The sequence below is a fragment of the Molothrus aeneus genome, chromosome 8, assembly GCF_037042795.1.
Source record: "Molothrus aeneus isolate 106 chromosome 8, BPBGC_Maene_1.0, whole genome shotgun sequence".
NCBI classification, from domain to species: domain Eukaryota; kingdom Metazoa; phylum Chordata; class Aves; order Passeriformes; family Icteridae; genus Molothrus; species Molothrus aeneus.
In genome coordinates this window covers 20949074-20971500 of record NC_089653.1, presented here as the reverse complement: position 1 = coordinate 20971500, position 22427 = coordinate 20949074, and the positions used below count along the sequence as shown (strand labels likewise).

The 22427-nt window shown below is 36.4% G+C and overlaps 1 protein-coding gene across 4 annotated transcripts in view; it reads right to left on the bottom strand.

Annotated features, from left to right (window-relative positions):
* Positions 1-22427, bottom strand: part of DNTT (DNA nucleotidylexotransferase) — a 127967-nt gene that overhangs the window by 58123 nt on the left and 47417 nt on the right. For 3 of the 4 annotated variants that reach the window (XM_066554508.1, XM_066554507.1, XM_066554506.1), the window contains 5 exons: positions 19949-20028; positions 16493-16667; positions 9953-10078; positions 2011-2181; positions 651-722 (listed from right to left, as the gene is read on the bottom strand). In XM_066554508.1, coding sequence (XP_066410605.1) covers positions 651-722; positions 2011-2181; positions 9953-10078; positions 16493-16667; positions 19949-20022 — 618 coding nt within the window. In that variant the 5' untranslated portion in view covers positions 20023-20028. Of the gene's footprint in view, positions 1-650; positions 723-2010; positions 2182-9952; positions 10079-16492; positions 16668-19948; positions 20152-22427 lie in introns of those variants that run through there. The other variant, XM_066554505.1, reaches the window with a different exon arrangement.

Here is a 22427-nt window from a genome sequence, read left to right as displayed (position 1 = left end):
CAACAGCTGTCACTGAACACCCTTCCATTGTAGGTCAGAGAGAATGGAAGAGCCTTTGGATAGCTGAAGCAAAACTGAGTGATGACAGGGAGAATTAAACAACCCTTACTCTGTTTTAATTTTTCTGAAGACCGAGGGTAGCTATAGAGATCAAAAATGCAGATAAAATTTTTAAAAATGTTTGTTCATCTTGGACGCTTCCAATGGAGACTTCAATAAATATTTCAGTAATGGGAACTGCAGTATTTATGTGGTTTAGATTCCCTGCAACTATGAAGTTGTGTGAATAAGGCTCTACAATGTGCCTAAGGAAGAAACAGCTCCAGTCCTCCTGCCTCATACAAAAGAGAATTACAATAGATCTGAGTCATCTTCTTCATCTGGTATTTTCTTAATTCCAGAATAAAATGAAGTAATTTTAGAAGTATAAACAGATGCGGCAAAAATGAAACCAACATCACATTAAGTTGCATTACATCACTTAACAGCAACTATGTATACATCACATTAATTAAAAATAGAAAGATATTTCACATTATTCCTTGTCACTGTTTCTGGTTTTCCGTTTATAATAACATTGATGGCTTTGTCCAAGTTCTACTAAAAGGAGGGAAATTTTTAACAGCACCAACAAAACTCAAAGGATTTACCTTAAATGCCTTGTATCGCTCATCATTTAACACTTCTTTAACTCTAGAACTCTCTCCTTCCTCAATAATCTCCTAAAAAAAGAAAAATATTACTGATAAAAAAAATTTTAAATCCATTTTAAGATCTTATTACAATTATAAGATTTAGTGAAATAATCTAAAATCAAGTTTTATCAATATTTATTAATCAATAAAAGAACCCCTAGCAAGCATATTGTTTTATTCCCTTAGGATCAAATTCTGCAACCCTTCTAAAGAAAGAAAATTGCTGAAGGATGAAGGAGAAACTGGAACCACAGAATAAATTTTACAGTCCTTATCTACTCATAAATTTACTCAAGGATGAAGTAGAAAATGGGACCATGGAATATATTTCACAGTACTTATTTGCTCATAAAGTCACAGCCAGAAAGCAGTTATTTATCACAAGCTATCAATGACTTGTCCTGAAAATTAGATTTCATTATTTGGTTATGTTTTCTACTCTCAAAAGTAAGACCATTGTATGAACAAATACATTTTTTCTGGAGTGTACATTTCTTTTAGTCTTTCTGATAAAAATTAAAAATAAAACTAACAAAGAAAACCACCAATAGCACCCCAACAAACCATCTTATTTTTTGTGGGATCATGATTGCAATCCCAGCCCCCACACAGCAGGTACTAAAAGCACTTCAGAGGGTGCATTCTTAACTGGTGGAATGGGGAAATGAGGAGCCAGAGCAAAGCAGAGCACTCAGCAATGACCCCTGAGCAGCTCCTGCTGGAACAGCAGCACTCGGAGATGTGGGTCCTGAAAAGGCTAAGAACTAAAGAAAAATGCAGGGAATACTCCAATTTCCAGTAGGAATGTAGAATTCATCCATCACCGGGCTAAAAGGCTCTCCTATAACTATATATAACTTGCTATAACCTAGCAAGGTAAGATTTAGCATTAAAGTACTAAAATATTTACCACTTCCACAAAAAACATATTTCTAATAAAGCATTCAGGTGAGTGAAGTGATGCTGCCAAGGGCAGAAGTCACATGAACAAAACTATTAACAGTTTAACTGTTGCATCCAAATCAGAGTGAGCCCTTAGAAATTACATGCAAAGCTGATACTGCTTTATTTATTGCCTTGTATTTATTCACTTGTTACCCTCATTCCTAAGAGTGGGGGTTCCATGACACAGCCTTGTGTTATGACAAAAGGTTTCAAAAAATAGTTTCATTCTTGGAAGCATAGATAACACACTGTATTACAGGAAATGCAGAAGGTTTGTACACACACATAGATGTACCAGTGCTCCTCTCCATGACCTGGAAATGCTGACCTGTAAAAGAATCCATTGGCAGATAATTCAGAAGTACATTACCTCCATGATATCTCTGACTTGGTCTCCCATGCAGGGCAACCCTTGTATATCTTTCATTCTGGTTACTGAAAATGGAAGAGATTTCAGCAAAGAAGCTGCCCTTAAAAATTCCAGGCAGAATATTTCATTTTCTTTGAATTCATAATTCTCAGCCATTACCTCAAAGGCATCCTGGGACAGGGGGAGGTAGAGGGGAAAAAAAAAAAGTTAAAGTTTAATAAAAGCTTAAAATGCTCCTTAGAAAGATTACTTTGTATGCTAATTCAAGAATTACTCCTTTTCACTACATAGAAAAGATAGAGTTCATTAAAAAAAAGCAGACCAATTTTCTACCAACTTGAAGTTTTCCAGGTATCATAAAAATAGTATTTTAGAGCTAAGCTTGAAAACCTTTTGTGAGGTTTGCCTTCTGTATTCTATGTGGATCTTATAAATCTGCATCAAATAGAGCCTTAATTTTTAGAATTTTGCCCAACCATAAGTAATCCAGCACGTAACATCTGCATTTTCAAACACAACCAAATAGGAATCTGTGGCAGTACTGGAAACCACCTTCATCTTTTTGAATATGTAGCCATGCTTCTACTTGGTAATTTAAGGAACAAATGCTCCTTTTCTTCATTTTTCAGATGTATAACTTTGCAAATAGAAACACATTTTCTTTATGGCTCTTTATGGTTTGGTTTATTTAACATTGCACTCAAAAATACCTGAGGGATATCCATATAGTTGTTTTTTTCCTAAATGATCCATATGAGGTCTATCTCCCTTTGAGAATATATTAAAAAATATTTATATTAATAGCACAGAATTTTAGAAGTTAAATGCAGGGAACAGACCACAGTGGTGTAAAGGAATTTTGTTGCTGTTTGCCACTGTAGAGTCTCAGCTTTTGAGAGGAAACCAATGCTGCAAAACCATCTTCTTGATTAGAGTGCTCAAAAAGTCCTGGGATGTTTTTTCTCACTCCCAAAAGGCAGCTTCTCACATGCACATCTGAAGTGCTCTACACCGAATAATCAGCCTTAGTGATAATTGTGTCTGCATATCCCAGCACGAGCCCCGCTGCACAGAGGTGTCAGCCCCTTCCCACTGCCAGAAGGGCAGCTCTCGGAAAAGCTGTGTCACCAGCACTACTGAAAAACACAATCACATGAAGCATTTCACTCAGAGGTTGTTGATAGTCAGTGAGAAAATATAATCAAAGCATTTTTATGATTCTAGCTTACATTTTTCAGTGTTTTCCTGCCTTTGTGAAGCTCATTAAGTTGTTTAAAATAAACAATTAAAGAGTATTGAATATTCATTATTCTCTGTGCAAAAAAACCACACTGCCTGCAAATGCTGCAACTAATTACAGGTGTCTTTTAACATAAAACTGCTTTTAACATTCTTTTTAATAAAACATTTCTTTACTAAAAAAAGACAGCAACTGGACTTGTCTATTAAACAGTATAGCTCATATTGAGTAATATTCTAGAGAGGAAAAGCATACAAAAATCTAATATTATTTAATAAAAATCTACAATCTAATAGATCTCTGGTGAAGTGAACTTATGGTGATATAAAAAGGAAAGTTATTGACCATTTATTCTAAACTATTATATGTCTTACATGAAGCACCTTACCTTCACTTGATCAATCAGATCAATATTCAGATTACATGTTTAAAAAGTACCAGTTTAAAAGGAAACTAAATTTCCAGAGATTTCCAGCACATGAGAATTTCATTATCTTCAGAGTACTCTGCAGGGTCTGCTCTAATTAAATATGCAACAGAGCTGGGCTACATTTCAGTTCTTTGGTTATTGAAAATTTTCCTTCTGTCTCTGAAATTGTGGAATGTTTGTTGGTGAGACTTGGACTCGGCAAAAATGTGGGGTTTAAATGCACTTCCAGATTCCAGTGGATCAGATCCAAGACCCACTAAGATTTTGCTGAATTGTGTTAAAAATAAGAAAGGTGACAGATGTAGACAGGAATTCTGATTCTCATTTAATATCTGGTATTTAAGAACTAATAAGATAAAATATCATTAATTTCACCATCAAAGCTACCTGTAATCATCTTATATATGCAAAAAAATGCAAACTCAAATACTATAAATACTAAACATCATTCCTGTGAAACCAACAAAAAATGCAAAATTCTCAAATAATATATGAGAATGATTCTCAGAAAAAAAATAATCAATAACCAATAATCATTATCGTTAGACCATGCTACTTTCTGTCTGCTGAACAGCTGACCCAATAACATTCAGCCTGATTATCAGAGTACAAGTCATGCAGAAAAGCAAAACAAATTAATGGTCCCATGTGCTATTTCATACTATTCTCAACAACAATGTCAGATCTGGTCCATTGCTACTTGCAAAACAGTCTTTAATAAACTCAGTTTAAGACTCTGCTAGAACAGAAATTATAAATATTGCACAAAAAAAAAACCCCATATTTTAAATCTAATCTGTTTTGTAAAGAATTTAGTACAGCTTCGTGGAGAGGGCACTTGTCTTACAGTTATGCCTATGCTCACAACTTTGCTGCCAGCTTGGAAAACTGCTCCACACCTCCCTGCCATTGTTTCTCTACCATTCACTCTCTATTAGGACTGTGAACACTCCAGGGCCTGCATGCTTTCACAATGTGCTTGTACAGCATCTCTCATAAAAAAGGCTCCTACCTTACTTGAGTCAGCAAACATTACTGCAGCACAAATTAGCTAAAAGAGCCAAAGAGCTTAATAGCAAATTGTGACTAAAAACCGCAAAAATCTTACATGGTATGTGTTTGAGAACCTGTTATACTCAGAACAGCAATTTGAGTTAAATTGCTTTCCTTCTCAGTCACTCTTTTCTACTTGTTTATTTAGTAGGTTGCAAATCCAAAGGACAAGTCCTACGACTCATTACATCAGCATCATCAGTGTTTGATGATAATTCAAAAGCAACTGAAGTTTTAGAATGCAGCTTTCATTCAAATGATTTTCCTCTCTCTTCCACCTCTGTAAATCTCAATTTTGTATTTTGGTAGGAGGAGATCTTGGCATGTGAATGACCTTTGTATAGGCTGAGAGAGAAAATAAATACTTCAGGTGCTTATTCCAAGAAGAATTAAGCAATTTAGGCCAACCTGCAATTTTGACTGAAGTTACTTCCAAATAAATGAAATTACTCCTTTTTGTTCAGTCTGATTTTTTTGTTTTGTATCTGGACTGAAAAGCCCAACACTTTCCCAGATGCTAAGATTTTATCATGTTATTTTACATAGACTAGAAAAACAAAGGAGCTGAGAAAGTAACAATAAAAGCATAATGTGCATGATCTCAAGGTCCCTGCATAAACGCCATTACAAGAAATAAACATATTAGTTCCAGTTGCTCCTCATATTAACAAACATATCAAGTTCATTTCTTGAAACAGAGAGAAATTAATGAGAATTTTTAATATTATTCCACATTATGTAAAAGAAAACAATACAAATGTGAAAAAAGATCTGCTGACACAGCACAGAAATGCAGTTAGTGTTAATCACAAAACAATGACCTGCATGATAGATACATTGAGTAATAAGAAATATAAAATACATATATATTACATACATTAATATAGTCAAAGAAAGCAACATAGATTGATGTATCACACAAATTTAAACTGCTGAAAAGTAAAGATGCCTTTGTACTCTGTATTTTACAAAGCACCTTCCCATTTATCTTAAAAATCTGAATACATATTTACTCCTTACACCAAACAATCAATTATTTTTGAATAGGCATACAGTTTGCACACATTCACATCATAATTCATAGGTGCAGTCTGCAGATTTTTACTGAAGCAAGCTTTGTCAGTGGGACACTACATGTTATTAAGAGTGTCCATTCAGTTAGTGGTTTTCTACTACACAGCTCCCAAGTTCATTATAAAACTGAAATTGAGGATCTTCTGAGGTATGTTTTAAAATGTAATAATAATAATAATAATAATAATAATAATAATAATAATAATAATAATAATAATAATAATAATAATAATAATAATAATAATAATAATAATAATAATAACTGCTTGAGCCATTGGCATAACTGATACATTCTTCAGTAGATACAAAAGAAGAAAGAAATACTTCTTTTTTATTTTTCTCTAATGTAGTGGAAAGGAAACCAGGCATCTTTCCTGTGCTAAACATCCACATTCTCATTACCATGAGTAACAGCCAAAGCAAAGTAACATCCAGTAGCATTAGCAATAAGCCTCAGAATCACAGAACCATTTGCCTCTGACTTAATTAGTTTCTTCTGTAAGAATTAAATTGCATTTTCCTCACAGAAGAATGTCTTTCTGAATTTTATTGCAGTCTGATATTAGTATTCAAATCCAACAACCCCTCCTGGGCACAGCAGAATGACTCCTTTTATTTTAGCACAAGAAAACACAATGCAGCCTCCAAGTGTATATTTTCAGTGGGAGAGGGAAGATAGCTACAAATAAGCCAGAGAACAATACTGGAGCATTATATTCCATAATAACGTTCATATTTAAGACAAACATAAAGGAAACTTGCTAAGGTACAGACACTACTCAAAGGTTCTGCTCTTTTGTTTTGCAGTTTTGCCCATCTGAGCAGCCATAGCTCACCTGTGAGTAGGGAGATGTGTTCAGGGGCATTCCTGGACCAGCCAGGCCAGCAAAGCCCCAGTAGGGGTTCCCAGCCTGCCTACCCCCAGGCCAGGGGACACTGGGGCCCAAAGACTGCACAGAGACCGAGTCTGAAGCAGTTGCATCTCTACCCCACCAACTGAACCATGGTTCCACCCTCTACTCCTTGGCATCTGACATTTGTAGTGTATTCTTCACACCACAAGCCTTACTACACAACAGCTCAGAAATTATTTGACTGGGACTTGCCCCATACTGAATGCAATAACAAAACCTTGACATCTGCAATTTATGTCAACCCTTCTGTAGCTTCTTGCATGTGTAAAACTGGTTTGTTGTAACTTTCTGCAAGATATTTTCTGTTTATTACAACAGACAGGAAACATGAGACATTTGAACATTGAAATTGCACCTAGTATATTAAACCACCAGTTTTTCCTCATGAGCTGTCATCAAATATCTCTACTACTTTTTTTAATTAGTCCTTCCTGATGAAATATATGCAGAACAGGACTCAAGATTAAAAAGGGTCACTAATTATCAATTTCTTCAGAAATCAAGTCCCCTAAAGTGCCTCTCCCAAGAAAACAGGACGTATAAATCCTGCTGCACCCACATTGCTGCCTATTAGTGTCTGTTCCAATGTAATTACTACCCTTTTTCAAACACAACTCCTACTTATTTGAAAGGGGAACTGGATACAACATCTCAGGGCAAAGTCCAGTAAAAGGAAGAATCCAAGAATTCATCGAAGAATGCATTAGCAAATAATAGGTTTGTACCCCTGTTATGGGCATGATCAGAAGACAAGCTAACCAAAGAAAACAAAAAATCTGCAAGAAAAGGGAACAAGCCTGACCCACAGAATAAGGTTGTTATAACAAAATGCTACCATGAGCACATAACTCAAGATGGTTTGGACCCAATTTTCAGGATGTATGGTATTGACCCAAGGAAAATCTGTCATTTAATGGTTGGCTGCCCACAGCATGCACAAGTGAATTACACCAATGCTTCAGTGCATTTGCTAAGTGCTTGCACTGAGAAATCTGTTGGAATGCTTTTATTTGAATACATGAATTAAAGGATTAATACAAGGCCAACAAAACAACAGCAAATCTAAAAATCAGGCTCCTGTGACATTAGGCAGACTAACTGGCAGTTCTCCAAGGCATGGGCCAGTTCTGGCAGCCCATAAACACCCAACCCTTCAGCTGTCATTGCCAGGTTTGGCTGTGAGGAATAAGGGCAACAGCCCTGAGGAGTTCCATTACAGCTGCCAACATGCTGATTCTAGACAGACTCATAAACTCGCCCAGTTCCACCTCCAGAAACAAAATACAGCATGAACTCTGAGAAGTTACTCTCAAAATATGTTGAAGATGAAAAACTGACATCTTTGTCACCACAAAACCCAGTGTCTACCCAGAAATGTTTGATATATAGGGTAACAGAAGGGAATCTCAGTACTCCCATCATCAAACTGCCCCACTTCTAATCTGTTCAGCTAAATTCACTCAACAAATACAAGCTGTACATTGACATTAAGACTGCTGTACTGATAAACCTGGAAGTAATTTAGGGACTGCCTCTGTGAAACACAGGTATAACAGAAACCACTCTAAGAATGTGGTCTAAATGCTAATGACAATTAAAGCAACAACTTTGTGCCTTCTGGGAGCAACCATTTTACTTTGCCATTATCCACCACATTCCTTTTAATTTTTTACCTTTAGAATGTCTGACAAAATGTTGTAATATAGAAAATTCATCAAAGAGCCAGGTCCCACATTCTACTGTTTTCAGGAAGTGTAGAACTAAGACACTTACTTCCTATTTCTCCAAGAAGTTTGTTATTTTACATAATGTTTCAGTCATACTATGTTTGGTCTGACATTTCCCCTACAGCAGCTTGTTTTTGATATTTATAAACAGTGAAAAAGAACTGCTGCTTTCAAGAGGTTAAATGGTTGCAATCACAGCCCTTTTTTTCTAGCAGGAGGTAGGGAAATGCAGCCATTTCAAAAGCAGCAGTTTTGGGAATATTCGTAACACTGGGGTTGGAAGGGACCTCAGGAGGTCTCTAGTCCAACCTCAGGCTCAAAACAGGGTCAAAATTCAATTCCCATCATGTTGCTCAAAAGGGGCTTTTTGTAAATAAGCAAACAGTTTAACCTACTTGGCTACCATAAATAGTAGCATATATTTGATGTAATTGCTGATTATTTCAAAGCATAACTACAAGCCAAATTTTAGGTTGTTTAATTTTGAACTGTGCATTCCCAGATCAAGACATTTTTGAGTTCCTTGTAGGTTTATCTTTAGTTCTGGATACCCAAAGGTTTTAGTATTTACCTTGTAAAGGGTTTATATTCACCAATAACTGGTATCTGTTGCTATTCTTTTTATATGAACCTTACAAATAATATTTTCTTGAAGTATTTGTATGTATTTACAGGAACACACAAGTAGAATCATAAAAATCATAAATAATAACAAAACACATAATAAAGCTTTAGTTTGATGTTATAGTTGAAACATATGCATGTAACTATGCCAGATATAGTTAGACTGCACTACATTAGAGTCTCTGAGAAATGTTTCCTTTTGAATAGTGGCCACTGAGTATTTAGAGCCAGGAGGACCCATTAAGCGCAAGAACTCCAGAGGAATTTAGACCCAAGGACTCAGACCCTTCATACCCTCTGAAATGTGCAATGCTATGGGCATCAACTAGGATATATGACAGTCTCCAAGATTTCTGCTTTAGTAGACAATTCAAAGGGGGTTTTGTGATGTCAAATAATTAACGTGCAGTCTGTTTTCATAATTGCTCAGTTGTGAAAATCTGAAGTTTAGTACCAAACTTTGAAGAACTGAACTTGGGCAAACCAAAAGGCAGCACAGCAACTGTGAAGAACCTTGGATTCACCTAAACCCAACTTGGTTTATCATACTTCTAGTTTGTCAAATAAGACTGTGATGAAAGGCTAAAAGACATTTTTGGAATGTTATTCTATCATTTGTTTTAAAAATTCATGTGTTTACAAGCTGTTAATATATTTAAAGATCCACTGTGTTAAGCTTTCAGCAATACTTAAGAGGATGCAATTAAGCTTGCACTCAATTTTAATTTAAGTTTGGCAGATTTATAACTTTTTAAATTGTTATTATGCTGCCTGTTTACTCATGAATTTGCTGAGGGTGCCACAGAAAATACTGAGGCAAGTATTCTAGTAATTATTCTAATTATACTAGTTTTTATTTTATAGATAGAATAAATATTACCGTGAATTTCTTGTTGTAGTTATTTAAAGTTGTCTTCCTCTGGCATGAATACTGAGATATTTTTGTTGCAATAAATGCTGGCATTTCCAATTCAGGTGTATTCAGAGGAGGAGATTGGGATTGCTCCTAACAAGGGTAAAAAAAAATAATAGTTAGTGACACACATGGCAAATAGCTTAAAATTTAAAAAACATTTCATGAGCCCAAAATACAAACCTTTGAAGAGCAGACAAGAAAATAATAATGCTCCTGTCATCCTGCTATGAAAAACAGGTGATTTCACATTGGCTGGACTGACAGTACAGTTTATTTGGTGATTACGGGGATTTTTGCTTTTCTGCAGTAAGTTCTTGCAGGGAGTTTTCAATGGCACTGTCATTTTAAAAAAAAGTTCTTTCTAAATGATCTGTGTCTCTACTACTCTCATTACCACAGTAAGTTTGAAAAACTACAAAACTTTAAGAGCAGATAAGCTCTAAAACACACAGTTTTCACAGGAAACACTAGATTATTCAATACAAGATTAGGGATATTAGACCAAAGGGAAATGTTCTATTGACTTTTTCTGTCTGTAGATAAATTCAGTAGCGGGGGGAAAATTTTTGTATGAATTGGAAATCAAGTTTTCTTCCCTCTTGCAGGTAAAATGATAGAAAACTTTTTCTTTTGGATTTAATTCATCCAGCTAAGTGTTTAATTTTGGAGTCATTTTAGAGTGAAGGAAACATTTATAAACAACTACAGAAGAGTAATCACCATCCTTTATTCACTCAACAGCCAGCTGGTAATGTGGTTGCTCCCTTAGCCAATTCTCATAGATGCTGATCCAATCCAGACATCATTTTTACACATTCACCAAAGCAGGGAAAAGGAGAATGGGCATCCAAAACTTGAAAGGGCATTTCCCAATCTCCAGGCTGCCTCCATGCTCATTCACTTTTCACCTAATTTTGCTCCATGCAAAATAGACCAAGGTCGTACAGGTCTGTGAGCAACCCACCCCTGAAAGATGGGAATTCTTCTGAAAGGCAGGATTCAGAGTCATACCCCCACTGGCAAAAGAGAGCACAAGTCCTCAAGATGTGAATGTCCTGACTAGGAGGCACCTAGAAAAAGGCAAACTCACACTGGTTTTCTGCTCCTTCAAATCTTATAATAACTAGTCCTTCAAATCTTTCACTTTCTTTAATGTGCCAAAATCTGAAATACTTCAGAAACATGCAGTACCTTCAGCAGTTCCCTGTATTTTTTGGTCTTGGTCCTTTTGCTTGAAAATTTTTGGCAGATGTGTCAAAAACTTATTCCATTGCACTATCCGAAAGCCACAGGGAAAGGGTTCAACAATTACAATAAAAAATGTCATGAAAATACATAAAAGAATTTTCACACCAAAAATGGAATAATAAGTCCTTTTTTCCCCTCTATCCGATCACACAAAGGCTAGCAAACCTACAAGCATGTGTGTATCTTCATAACCACACCCCCAATTAGCATTTCATGCTAAATTGCCTTTGTATTTGATAAAAAAAAGTTAAATAACAGTATTCACACACACATAAAAAGGTATTTGCTTGTACAACTGAAGGAGCAGTGAATTATATGGTGGTTTTCATAGCATGCCCTGAAAGGAAGAAAGCAATTTTAAGTCTAAAACCAGTCTTGGGAATAACCAAAATGGGTTTCAGTCAGGACAGCAACACAACTCATCCATTTCTGCACACATTCATGAATTATATTTTAAAATTGATTTTAAATCATATAAACTATGATTGATTAGTGCTAATATACTGCTTGAAATGATAGTGCCAGCTGCAAAGACTGTGAACAAACAGAATGTTCCTGAATAGAATATAAAATAAGCTGTTACCTTCTCTAGGACACACACACACAAAGAACAAGAGCCCTACATGCAGCATCAGCTGCTACTGTGGAGGAGGGCAAAACTAACACAGAAAATCTGTGCATTTAAGAGTGTGATAGACTGGACTCAAACATCCTATTCCTGCCTTAGTAGAGATATTTGAGCATTTTCCTTAATCAGTAAGAGTTATACATTTAGTTAACTGGTCTTGATTGTTTATAAGAACAGAAGAAATTCTGGATAGAAATGAACAGGAAAAACATCTGGCAAACAATGATTACTACAGTCTGATGTGCAGGGAATATTATAATGCCTGCATGGGAACTACAGAAATGATCTATCAGCAGCAGAACATGAGCTGAATTGATACTGGTCGAATTGATATTTGGTGGGAAAACTAGATGGGAAAGAAATTGTTTGTACAGATTACAGGATAAACCTAAACTTCCATCTAGAGCAATTACAGTGCAGAACAAGGAATCCTGGAAACTCATTAGACCAAAAATAATTTCTAGTACTGGGGAGAAACAACTAAAGATAAGAGAAAAATGGAAAAATATAAGCATTAAAAATTCCTTTTCTTTTTAGAAAACTCTACATTAGAATGAATTTGCAGTACACTGCACAGGGGCAACCACTGAAAAATACCTAAATGTGTAGGCTACTTAATCACTAGAGCTAGTCAGAGTTTCTACCCCACATCCAGGCTGCAGTGAATTTCACTTGCTATTCTTTCACAGTGACATTTTCCACATGGCATAAGCAGGAGAAACAGCCTTTACCACTAGCATCAATTTGTAAAGCAGACAGACTTGGTTGCAGAATTAATATTGTGGGGGACTACTTTGCTCTTTGTCAAATTATTTTTTAACACACCAAGAAGTTTAATGACACAGGGAAATAACAGGGAGAAAATGAAGCAGCAGTGAATGAAGTGCACAGAGACAAGCAGCCAGCAGCCCGGTAAAGCCCAGGCAGCATTGACCAAATAATAAAGTCCTCTGATATCCAGCATTTTATGAAGAGAAGGCAGACAGTTTATAAGTTTCATTTTTATTTCCTGAGAAACTCAGACTGTCAGGATGAAGGATTTCTTCCATTACTTACAGCCTCTCTCTTTCACAATGAAACAGAGTGAGATGCTTCAGAAAATGTTAAATATGCTTCCTGACACATGATAAGACAAAAGATCAAAAGATGGTACCTTTCTTTCCCTAACGTGGAGAAAAATCCTTTCTTCAAATAAATAAATCTCTTTTCCTTTCTAGGAAAAAACAAACAAACAAAAACAAACAAACAAAAACTAATTAGCTAACAACTTCTGGGTTCTGACTGAGGAAAAGGCAGAAGAGACGCAGTCACAGCACAGTTCTTGAGGCTGCTGAGTGTGCAGCAACCCTTAAGGATCTCTTCCTCTCTTTTTACCTCTCTGAACACCCCCCTCTGCCTCTTTCCCTTCCATAACCAAGGAAGCATCAGTAGTTTCTGGCATGTGGAGATGCCCTTGTGCACCCATTAATGTCCATGTCCTGCTATTGTCAAGGATACCCTCCTGCTTGTGCTAGGAAAGGTGTCTCTGCACGAGGGCTGACCTTTGTCACACAAATATTCTGCTTCCCTTTCAAGGCAGATGTTTGGCTACCATATTTCCAAAGCTTATTAAACGAAATGATGGCTACTAACCCTAAAAGTCAACTGTGACTGAATGAATCAATAATAATTCTGTCCATCTTAAATCTGGTCAACCAACCTTTCATTCTCTATAAATCACTGACATCAGAGCATCTCTTGGATCATCACTACTGCAGAAAGATATACTTTAATGACAATTGTAATTAGGATGTTAGCTAATGGTCTGTAACTCTGACTTTATTCCCCTTGTTTTGCATGAAGAAGGGCATTTCTTGTTACTAATGCAGTAAAACAAATGTCCTGAATGAGGAATAACCTTCCAAATAGGAAGGATTCCAAATACTGTAGGATCCAAAAGACAAATTCTTACTGCTATTGATATTAATGGGAATTTGACCACAAAACTACATGGGGACAAGATTTCACCCAAAACATTCCCCCACTGCAATCCATTCCTTTTTCTTCAAAACCTTAATGATCTAGCTTGAGTTCAAGGTTTGTTAATTCACTTTCATTTCACATTTTACAAGTCTGACATAACGAACCAAATTTGTCTTCAGTGAAATTCCAATTAAATTACATTATGTATGAGTTCGGTCTAGTACTTAAAAAGAAAATTAACCTTTACTTCAATCTTTCCTCATTTCTCAAGGCAGAAAAAAAGAATTAGCATGGTGACACTGCAACAATAAAATTATCTTAAAATTTGCTACACTCCTAGAATTCTTCTTTTCTCCTTGTTTCCTTTACAAAATGTTTATTACTTCAGAGCAACTATATAATTAAGATTGGTTTTATAAGCTTTAAAAATACCAGTATAGCTGTCACTGGCTTCCTTATTGTGCTCTACATTTATTAGCATGAAATCTTTATGTTTCAATAAAAAAATAAGCTTTTACTTGCAGAGCCAGTCTCACAGTATAATTATGATCTCCTGACAGTGCTGATACCTTTTTCAGAAGTTTATGCTACACCAATATTCCAAAAGGAGTTTTATATAAAACTAAGGCAGTTTCATTGACTTAAAAAGACTTCTTGTTGACCTAAAAAAAAATTGGAGGAATTTTGGAGGAAAACAAAGGTGTTTCTAGCCTTGAAAAGGAAAACAAATTATAAAATCACATTTTCTGAGCTATCTGAATCTATAGGTGTGCTCATATTGCCAAAATTAAGAATGCACATAAAAGGTAATTTGTTTTACTTTTGATGCTGATGGGAAACTTTCAGGAAGGCTCACAGAATTTTGTTCAGGATTTTGATGCATTACTTGCTTAGAGAACTTCTCTGCATTCCCTGTATTTATATTTTTATGGCCTGTAACATAAAATAAAGCAGAAGTTACAAGGCTTCCTTTTGTATTTTTTTCTTTTTGTATTAATTTCCTTTGTCTATTCTCCCTCCAGCAGATTCACTGAAAAATGTTATAAATTTATTGCAAAAATATATCCTTGGAAGGATTTCAAATATAAACACACATTCTGTCATGGAATCATGCTGAGCCTGAGAGCGACAGCTCCATCTGGTGTATTCACTTCCCCCTCCCCCCAACCCAAACTGTTATTAAACAGTAATTCTTGTATGTAAAAACCTGGAAAATATTTTCTGGCAAGAAAAATGCAATATGAGTGGGAAAAAAAAATAATCAGCTACAGTTTTTTTTCTTGGGAAAGGATGGTATTTATGAATCATCCTTCATAATCTAAATACCAAAATGATGAAGCAGCAAACAGAGCAATGTTGCTGTTAAATATTCAGGCATTCTGTGCCTCAGAGGAGGCCACATGCTGCACATCCTTCCCTGGTCCCAGTGTGGTCACACAGAGCCTAATCCAGACCCTCAGGAATCAGCAGGAATCCTCCACTTTAGAGAGCTTCAGATCAGACTTGTAGTTCTCTTCACATATGAATAAATTTCTTTGCTGGTGCACACGAAACCCATCACCATGAGGCTTGGGTGGGTGCAGAAGGAGGGGACAGCTTCATTCCAGCTGCACTGCTGGGCCTATTTCATGGCTCAGTGGCACAAGCTGGGCACAGCACACCTGGCATCCCCACCAAACCCCCACCACTCAGAGTCTGTGCCAAGATATTGAGTACCACTGCTCCTCACTATGCTCCAATCTGAGAAATTAGCAGGTAATTCATCAGATATAGATCAGAGGAAAACATCATTATCCATTGCTTCAAGGTCAAACACCATGCATCAAATCATCAACCAGCCATTTTCAACATCCTCTGACTAACGGCTTCCATTGAGAGATAATAGAATATAATAAAACTTAGCACAATTACTTGATGGTGCCAAGTCTGTAAACACATGTCCACAGACTACATCAGTCTTCTTTTCACAGGTCCTTCAAGGGCCCAGCTGTTACCTGATCACCCTGCAACAGTAAAAGTTGTAATATTTTTGCATTGTTTGCCTCATTGATGGATATTGCAGAGGAGTTGGGGCTGTTCAGCCCCTTAAGGCTCCAGGAAGATCTAACAGCAGCCTTCCAGTAATTTAAGGGGCTGCTAGAGAGCTGGAGAGAGAATTTCTTACAAAGGGACAGTGACAAGACAGGGTGTAATGGCTTTACACTGGCAGAGGAGAAATTTGAATCAGACATACAGAAAAAATTCTTTTCTGTGAGGGTGTTGAGGCACTAGAACAGGTTGTCCAGAGAAGCTGTGGCTGGCCTGGAAGTGTTCAAGGCCAGGTTGAATGGGACTTTGAGCAACCTGATCTAGTGGAAGGCATCCCTCTCCATGGCAAGGAAGTGGGAGCTGGATGATCTCTAAAGTCCCTTCCAGCCCAAACCATTCTGTAATTCTGTATTTACCAGTTTGTACCCGTGATGAAACAGTAATAACCAGACACTGATAAAGAAGGCACAGAAGGTGTTTCTACTCTATTGAATCTGTGTGAATTACTCATGAATTTCACAGAAAAAATAAATTTAAAATAATAACACAATTATATCTGTATTCAGTTAAAAAAATAAATACAATCACAGCCATTCATTCTGGCTATCACTGCACTCACACTGCAGGATCTGTCTTACCATGAGACGATACTTCACTTCTGAATCAACTGGTCTTCCTGCCTCCATGCAGGCTGTGAACCAGGAGATGTCCAGCAGCTCAAACCTAGAGCTGTCACCCACAGCCTGTCCCTTCAGCCAGTCCAGCACCTCCAGGTAAGAGTTGTTCTCAGCCACAATATGAGTGACTGAATCACTGTCAAGAAGTACACAAAAAGTTTTCTTTTTTTTTTCACTGAATCAACTGTACACAGATACAAAGCTGTTATTTCTGTATTTACTTACCATCCACTTCCTGACAATTGTAGTGTATATTGTACTTTAGGATGTGGGAAGCACTGAAGTTTTCATATCACCATATATTTATTCTAGTCACTGACTCTGCCTTGAGGAAAGACTGTAGTCTGACAGCTTCTGTAAGTGCAGCATTTTCTTTCTTGAAGGATCATTTACCTTCCATAGACACTAACCTAATACACATTCTTTGCAATTCTGAAAATATTTTGCTTACACAAGCAGTACCTTAATTAAAAGGCTGCTTGACAACACCTCTTGACAAGAGGTTGTTTGACAGCCTCTTCCAAATATTCCTCATCAACGAGTTAAAGCTTTGCAACATTAAGAAGTCAGTTAACAATAATTATTTAAAACTTTACAGCTAGTAATATCTATTTGGATACTTAAGTTTTCTGTACTTGTATGAAGCTGTTTATTACATATGGCACTGCCAAATATTCATGAATTAAATCTTATGAACTACACGCTCCATATAAAGACCATTTCCTTGCTGCTAAGTCAGTACAACAAAACTGATGGTTTAGTGAATACAAAATTTACAGCTTGAATTGTTATTCAATACATTATATGGTGTACATTGCCTAAAAATACAATAGCACAAATGCTATTGCAGTAAATTTCAGTTGTTGTACAAGAACAACATTGGAAAGGATCACCTGATTAAAAGGTGATCCTTTTAAAGATTAAAAAGAGACACTTCTGTACCTATCATACAAAAAAATGGACAGGGACAAAGCTTTGTTTCAAGAAAAGATTTCATGCATACTTAGGATGATCTGTAAGTTTCTGTCTGGCCTGCTGATGTTTCTCAGCAAGTTGGAAAAAATACAGATTTGGTAGGAAATTTCAAATGATTCTGAGTGCTCCTGCTCCCTATGCATCCCACAAGGGTGCTGTCACCCCCACAAAAAAACATGAGAGAAAGGAGAAAATTCTTCATTTCCATCAAGTTGTAGAATTAAGTATCTAGAAAATATAGTCCAACATTCATTTCTGTCAGGCAACAGATTCCTAAACTCCTTGCAGGAAAGGCACAGACAGGCAGTGTCACTATTTGACACTATTTTTACAAAAGGAAGCTAGAGTTGGAACATAAATTGTCTTAATGGCAGCCAAATCCATTTGAAAGTCTATGACTTTCTGGTAGCCCATGATGGTGACAGCCTTCTGCATATACAGCAAATTTCCAATGGAGGAGCTGACAGATTGCTCTGTAAGCCCTCTGCAAGAGCTGGAGAAGTGGAGCCATCAGCCTGTCAAAGCAGAGAGGACACCACTGGTGGCAATCACTGGTTAGCATGGACTTCAAAACATGCTCCTGTTAAAGGCAGACTGCACACTTCAAAGCAAATTACCTTCATGAAAACCAAGAAAATCCCTTGGCCCATCTCTGTGATCCTTATTCAAATGAGTGATCACCAGTTTCATTAAGTCATGAAATCACAATGACAAATACTGGAATTGTTCCATAGAAAATTGTTATCAAATAACTCTCCAATGCAATAAACATACTGTATTTTGGAACTATAAGAAAGGTACTGAAAGTACTGTACTTCAGAAATGCATGTCATGCTATAGCACAATTTTTTTTCTCTCCATATAGTGGAACTTGGAGAGCAGAGTCCATCAAAAAAGAATAAATCACATTTTTTTCTAAAAGATTACAAACACAGATTAAGTGAATCCCCAAGAAATACTGTTGGGTTTATTATTATTATTTAACCCTGCTATGTCCTACTTTAATTAAACTGTCACATCTTTATACCTGAGTTAAAAAAACCAAACAGTTAGAGACACAGAACTTCTGCTTCCTGTGGTTTATTTCACTTCATATAAAATATTCATATGTCATGTATTTGTACCAAGCTGCAGAGCTGGGAACTTTGCCATAACTATGCACACAGCAGCAGTTTAGCTGCTGTGCTCCAGTTTCCTCTCATACCAGTACAGCTGTGCTATTTTCTTGGCACAGAACATAACAAATTTAACATTTCCTCTGTCATTTTCAAAAGCAAAAATCAACAGTTAAATAGTTTTGTTTTATCCAGTAGCAGCTAAGCTGAAATTAAACATAACACCTGCCTCATAAAACTTACAGAAAGTCTAAAATATTGGCAATAAATACCCATGTGTCAAAGCAGCCCAGATAAAGCATTTACTCTACAGATTATTAACGTAGGGTCCAGAACAGCACTCTTCATTTCTTTTTTCCCCAAGAACTCAATTAGTTTTGTATCAGATGCTAATTGCTTACTTCTGTTCAATACCTGCTTTAATCTTGCTTTATAAATTATTTTACCCTCCCTTCTTCCTCAGACTATCAAAGTTGATGGGGTTGAAAAGAAGACTGTAGAAATACACTTTTGTAGGGTTGTACACTCCAGAGACAGACCCAGAGACGTGATCAATACTTGGTTTTCCTCCAGCTTTTCAGAGAACCTATATAATGATGCAGCTTTTGGAAAACTGCATAATGACATAACCAGCACTTATGTAAAGCCCTGTTTGGAGGAAGGCTTCCTTCTGAATGAGCTGGTTTGCTGAAACCAGACAAACCTGAATCTGGAGTGTGTTTCCACTCTCAAATGCCACATCTGTGGTATTTTACTCCTAAGATTTTTCTCCAGTGCTCTTCCAGATTGTACCAAAGCAAAAGCCATAATTTTGAGACCCATATTAGGGTAAAAAAGTTAAATACTATAATACCAGAGATGATGTAGACAAATGTCCCCCTCAACCCATCACATTTCCGTTCCTGAACATTTAACCTTTTTCATTTTCAAAATTGGCCATTAAATTTAGCTTAATCTTAACCTGACTTCAAAGAGGAAATAAACAATGAGTGATTCAGATGAGCTAAAGACACAATTTATATGCAGACCCATGAAAACTGACAGATCTACGATAAATTAGAAATGCACATTTTAAAAGTGAAAAATTAGAAATTTTGCTAAGTTTTGTGCTTTCCCTGCTTTCTGACCAGAAGATAATTGAAATAAACCACATACTAGGAAAACCCACTGAACTCTTGAAACGTATTTATAATGGAAAGAGCCAAGTATACCTAACAAAAACATAGGCAAAAGCTTCAATCACAGTCACTTGTATGACTATATTGAATTAAAATGCTTCAAACAGCATTACTACATGTTATTTCAAAACATATAAACATTTTCCTACCTTAGCTCGCTTTCTACTCTGAAACCTTTTCTTCTACCCAGTTCCATCAAAAACATCCATCTGGTCAGCCCCATCTTCCTCTGCATAATAAAAATGACAAAGTTACTGAACTTTATTTCATAACTGCAGGAAAGTTTTGGGGAATGCAACCCTTTCTGTCTCTTCTTCTGGGAGATTACAGCTGGAGCTTTGAACCTATCCATGATGCAAGGTAGAAATGCTCTCACTTGGGTAAAATAGAGGTAACATGCTTTCTGCCAGGCAACAGCTGTATTTAATGTCACCACCCATTGAAGTAATTTTCTTGTTTCCCCTCTGAAATCAAAACCAGGTGCTATACAAGCAGAAACATCACTGGCTCTCTGCCAGCTGGGACTTCTTCAACAGAAATACTCCAGACAGGTACAAAAATTATTTCATTCCTTAAAACAGCCATTGCCTACAAAGATTATACAGATAAAATTGATCAGCCAAATCATCTCAAGATTTCAACCAGGTCTTCAGCTGATTGAATGGCTCAGTTCCACCTTTTTGCATTTAAGCACCCAGTGACCTCCAAACAGCTACAGAGGAGATTATGGAGGCCATTCACATTCCTCCTCTGGAGGAGGGGGCACTGCTCATTGCAGAACTACACCAAAGTTTTTGCCAGTGTCATGTTGGATGCAGTTCTGTATCTCCCTGGATTTCTATTACAGCAAGGCGAGCACAATGAACCAGGTTTACAGCCTGCACATCTACTTCAGCACAAATCTACTTCAGCGGTGAATACCCCTATTCCCATGTCAAGCTGGATTTTTATTTTTAACATAGCAGACAATTTGGATTGTACCAGTCCCTCACAACACATCAGAAATGTTACGTTACAGTTCTCATTGCTCATGTTCTCATGGGGAAGCAAGGTGGAAAAATTCCTAAGTCAGATCCATCAATTATATTTTCAGTTCTTTTATCACAGGTGGATATACAAGCTGAGTTTCAGGAATATTAGTCAAAACCCGCTTCCTGCAATTATGGCCCTGAGTTTAAAATTAAATTGTAAAAGTATTGCAGACATTTTCTGAGCCCTATAGCTCTTGCTGCTTCAACAGTATTATTGCAGATATAAAGAAATACTTTTCATCCAAATAGAAACTAACCATCCAAAAATTAATATAGAGCTTTCAGCTCTGGGGTCTTCCTGAGGCCGTGAAAAAAATATATACATAGTGCAGTATATAGATTAGACTGGATTCATTTCTTCCCTTGCCTAGGGATAACCCAGAAGCCAAAATATCTATTCCTCTTTTGGATTTATAACATTAAAATTGTCAAAATAAATCATTTGAAGGTTATTTTAAAATTATATGAGATATTTTCATAGGACCCGGAAAATGGACAAGCTGACTTTAAGAGGCTTAAGCAAAAGAATAGCAGCAAGGAAGCAAAAAAAATAATAGGAATGGATCTGGCATTAAGGCTGAGCAATCTGTTTTGGTTGTTCCATGTCTTTTTTCCAGACTACTAATCAACCATTGAACATTGGTCACTTCCCTGTTTATAGCTTTCCTAAACTTGGTAAAGCACTTTTTCTCAATCCCTACAAGGAATAATGTATTGGAGAACAGATTCTTTACATATGTTAAACAAAGTTTTATTTTATGTTATAATTAATTCAGTGCCCTAAAACATGTAAATATAATTTTCCCCAGCGTAACATCAATATGCTCAGTGCCAGTCAAATCCTTCTGGCTTGAATAACAAGTTTTTATTCCTTTGTGTTACTGTTATAACTCTTAAGCCAGATTTTCAAGGGTATTTAGGTGCCAAAAAGCTGCCAACAGAGACCTAGTGGGATTTTGAAAATATCTAAGCAACCTAAGCATTCAGCTCCTTTGGAAATCAATTTCTGGCTTTGAACCTAATGCAAAGAGATTTTCTCTAATAAACACAGTATAATATGAAAAAGTCTCTGCCAATGATGCAATTTTACTAAATGCACCTTCTAAAATTAACAGGATTTCCAAATCCCAGATGAGTGAATTACTTACTCTCCTACAATATTATATCATAATATTTTTGACAGTACCACAGAAAGTAGAACATGCATTAGAGAGAAAGCAAATACAACAGAGAAAAGGCATGTCTCTTATTTATGACAAAGGAAAAGTATACTTCTACCTGAGCCATGGCACCACATATGATTCATGGCCTAAAACCACTGAAACTTGCAGAAATTTTCCATCTCATTACAGCCTCATGGAGTTCAGAGTATTTCACATTCATTGAGGGAAATCTGAACAAACTTTTATGTTCTTGCTATAGATCACTGTTGAACACTATCAAAGGCAAAGATTAAGAATTCGACACAAATACTGATGGCCATTTAAGCAAACATTTTTCATCACTTGTGATGTGGGTGCCAACAACAGCATTCCAAATTCCTCTGAGGAGCAGAGTGCTGAGCAACTTCAAAGGGAGATTCTTTGAGAGGAAAAGT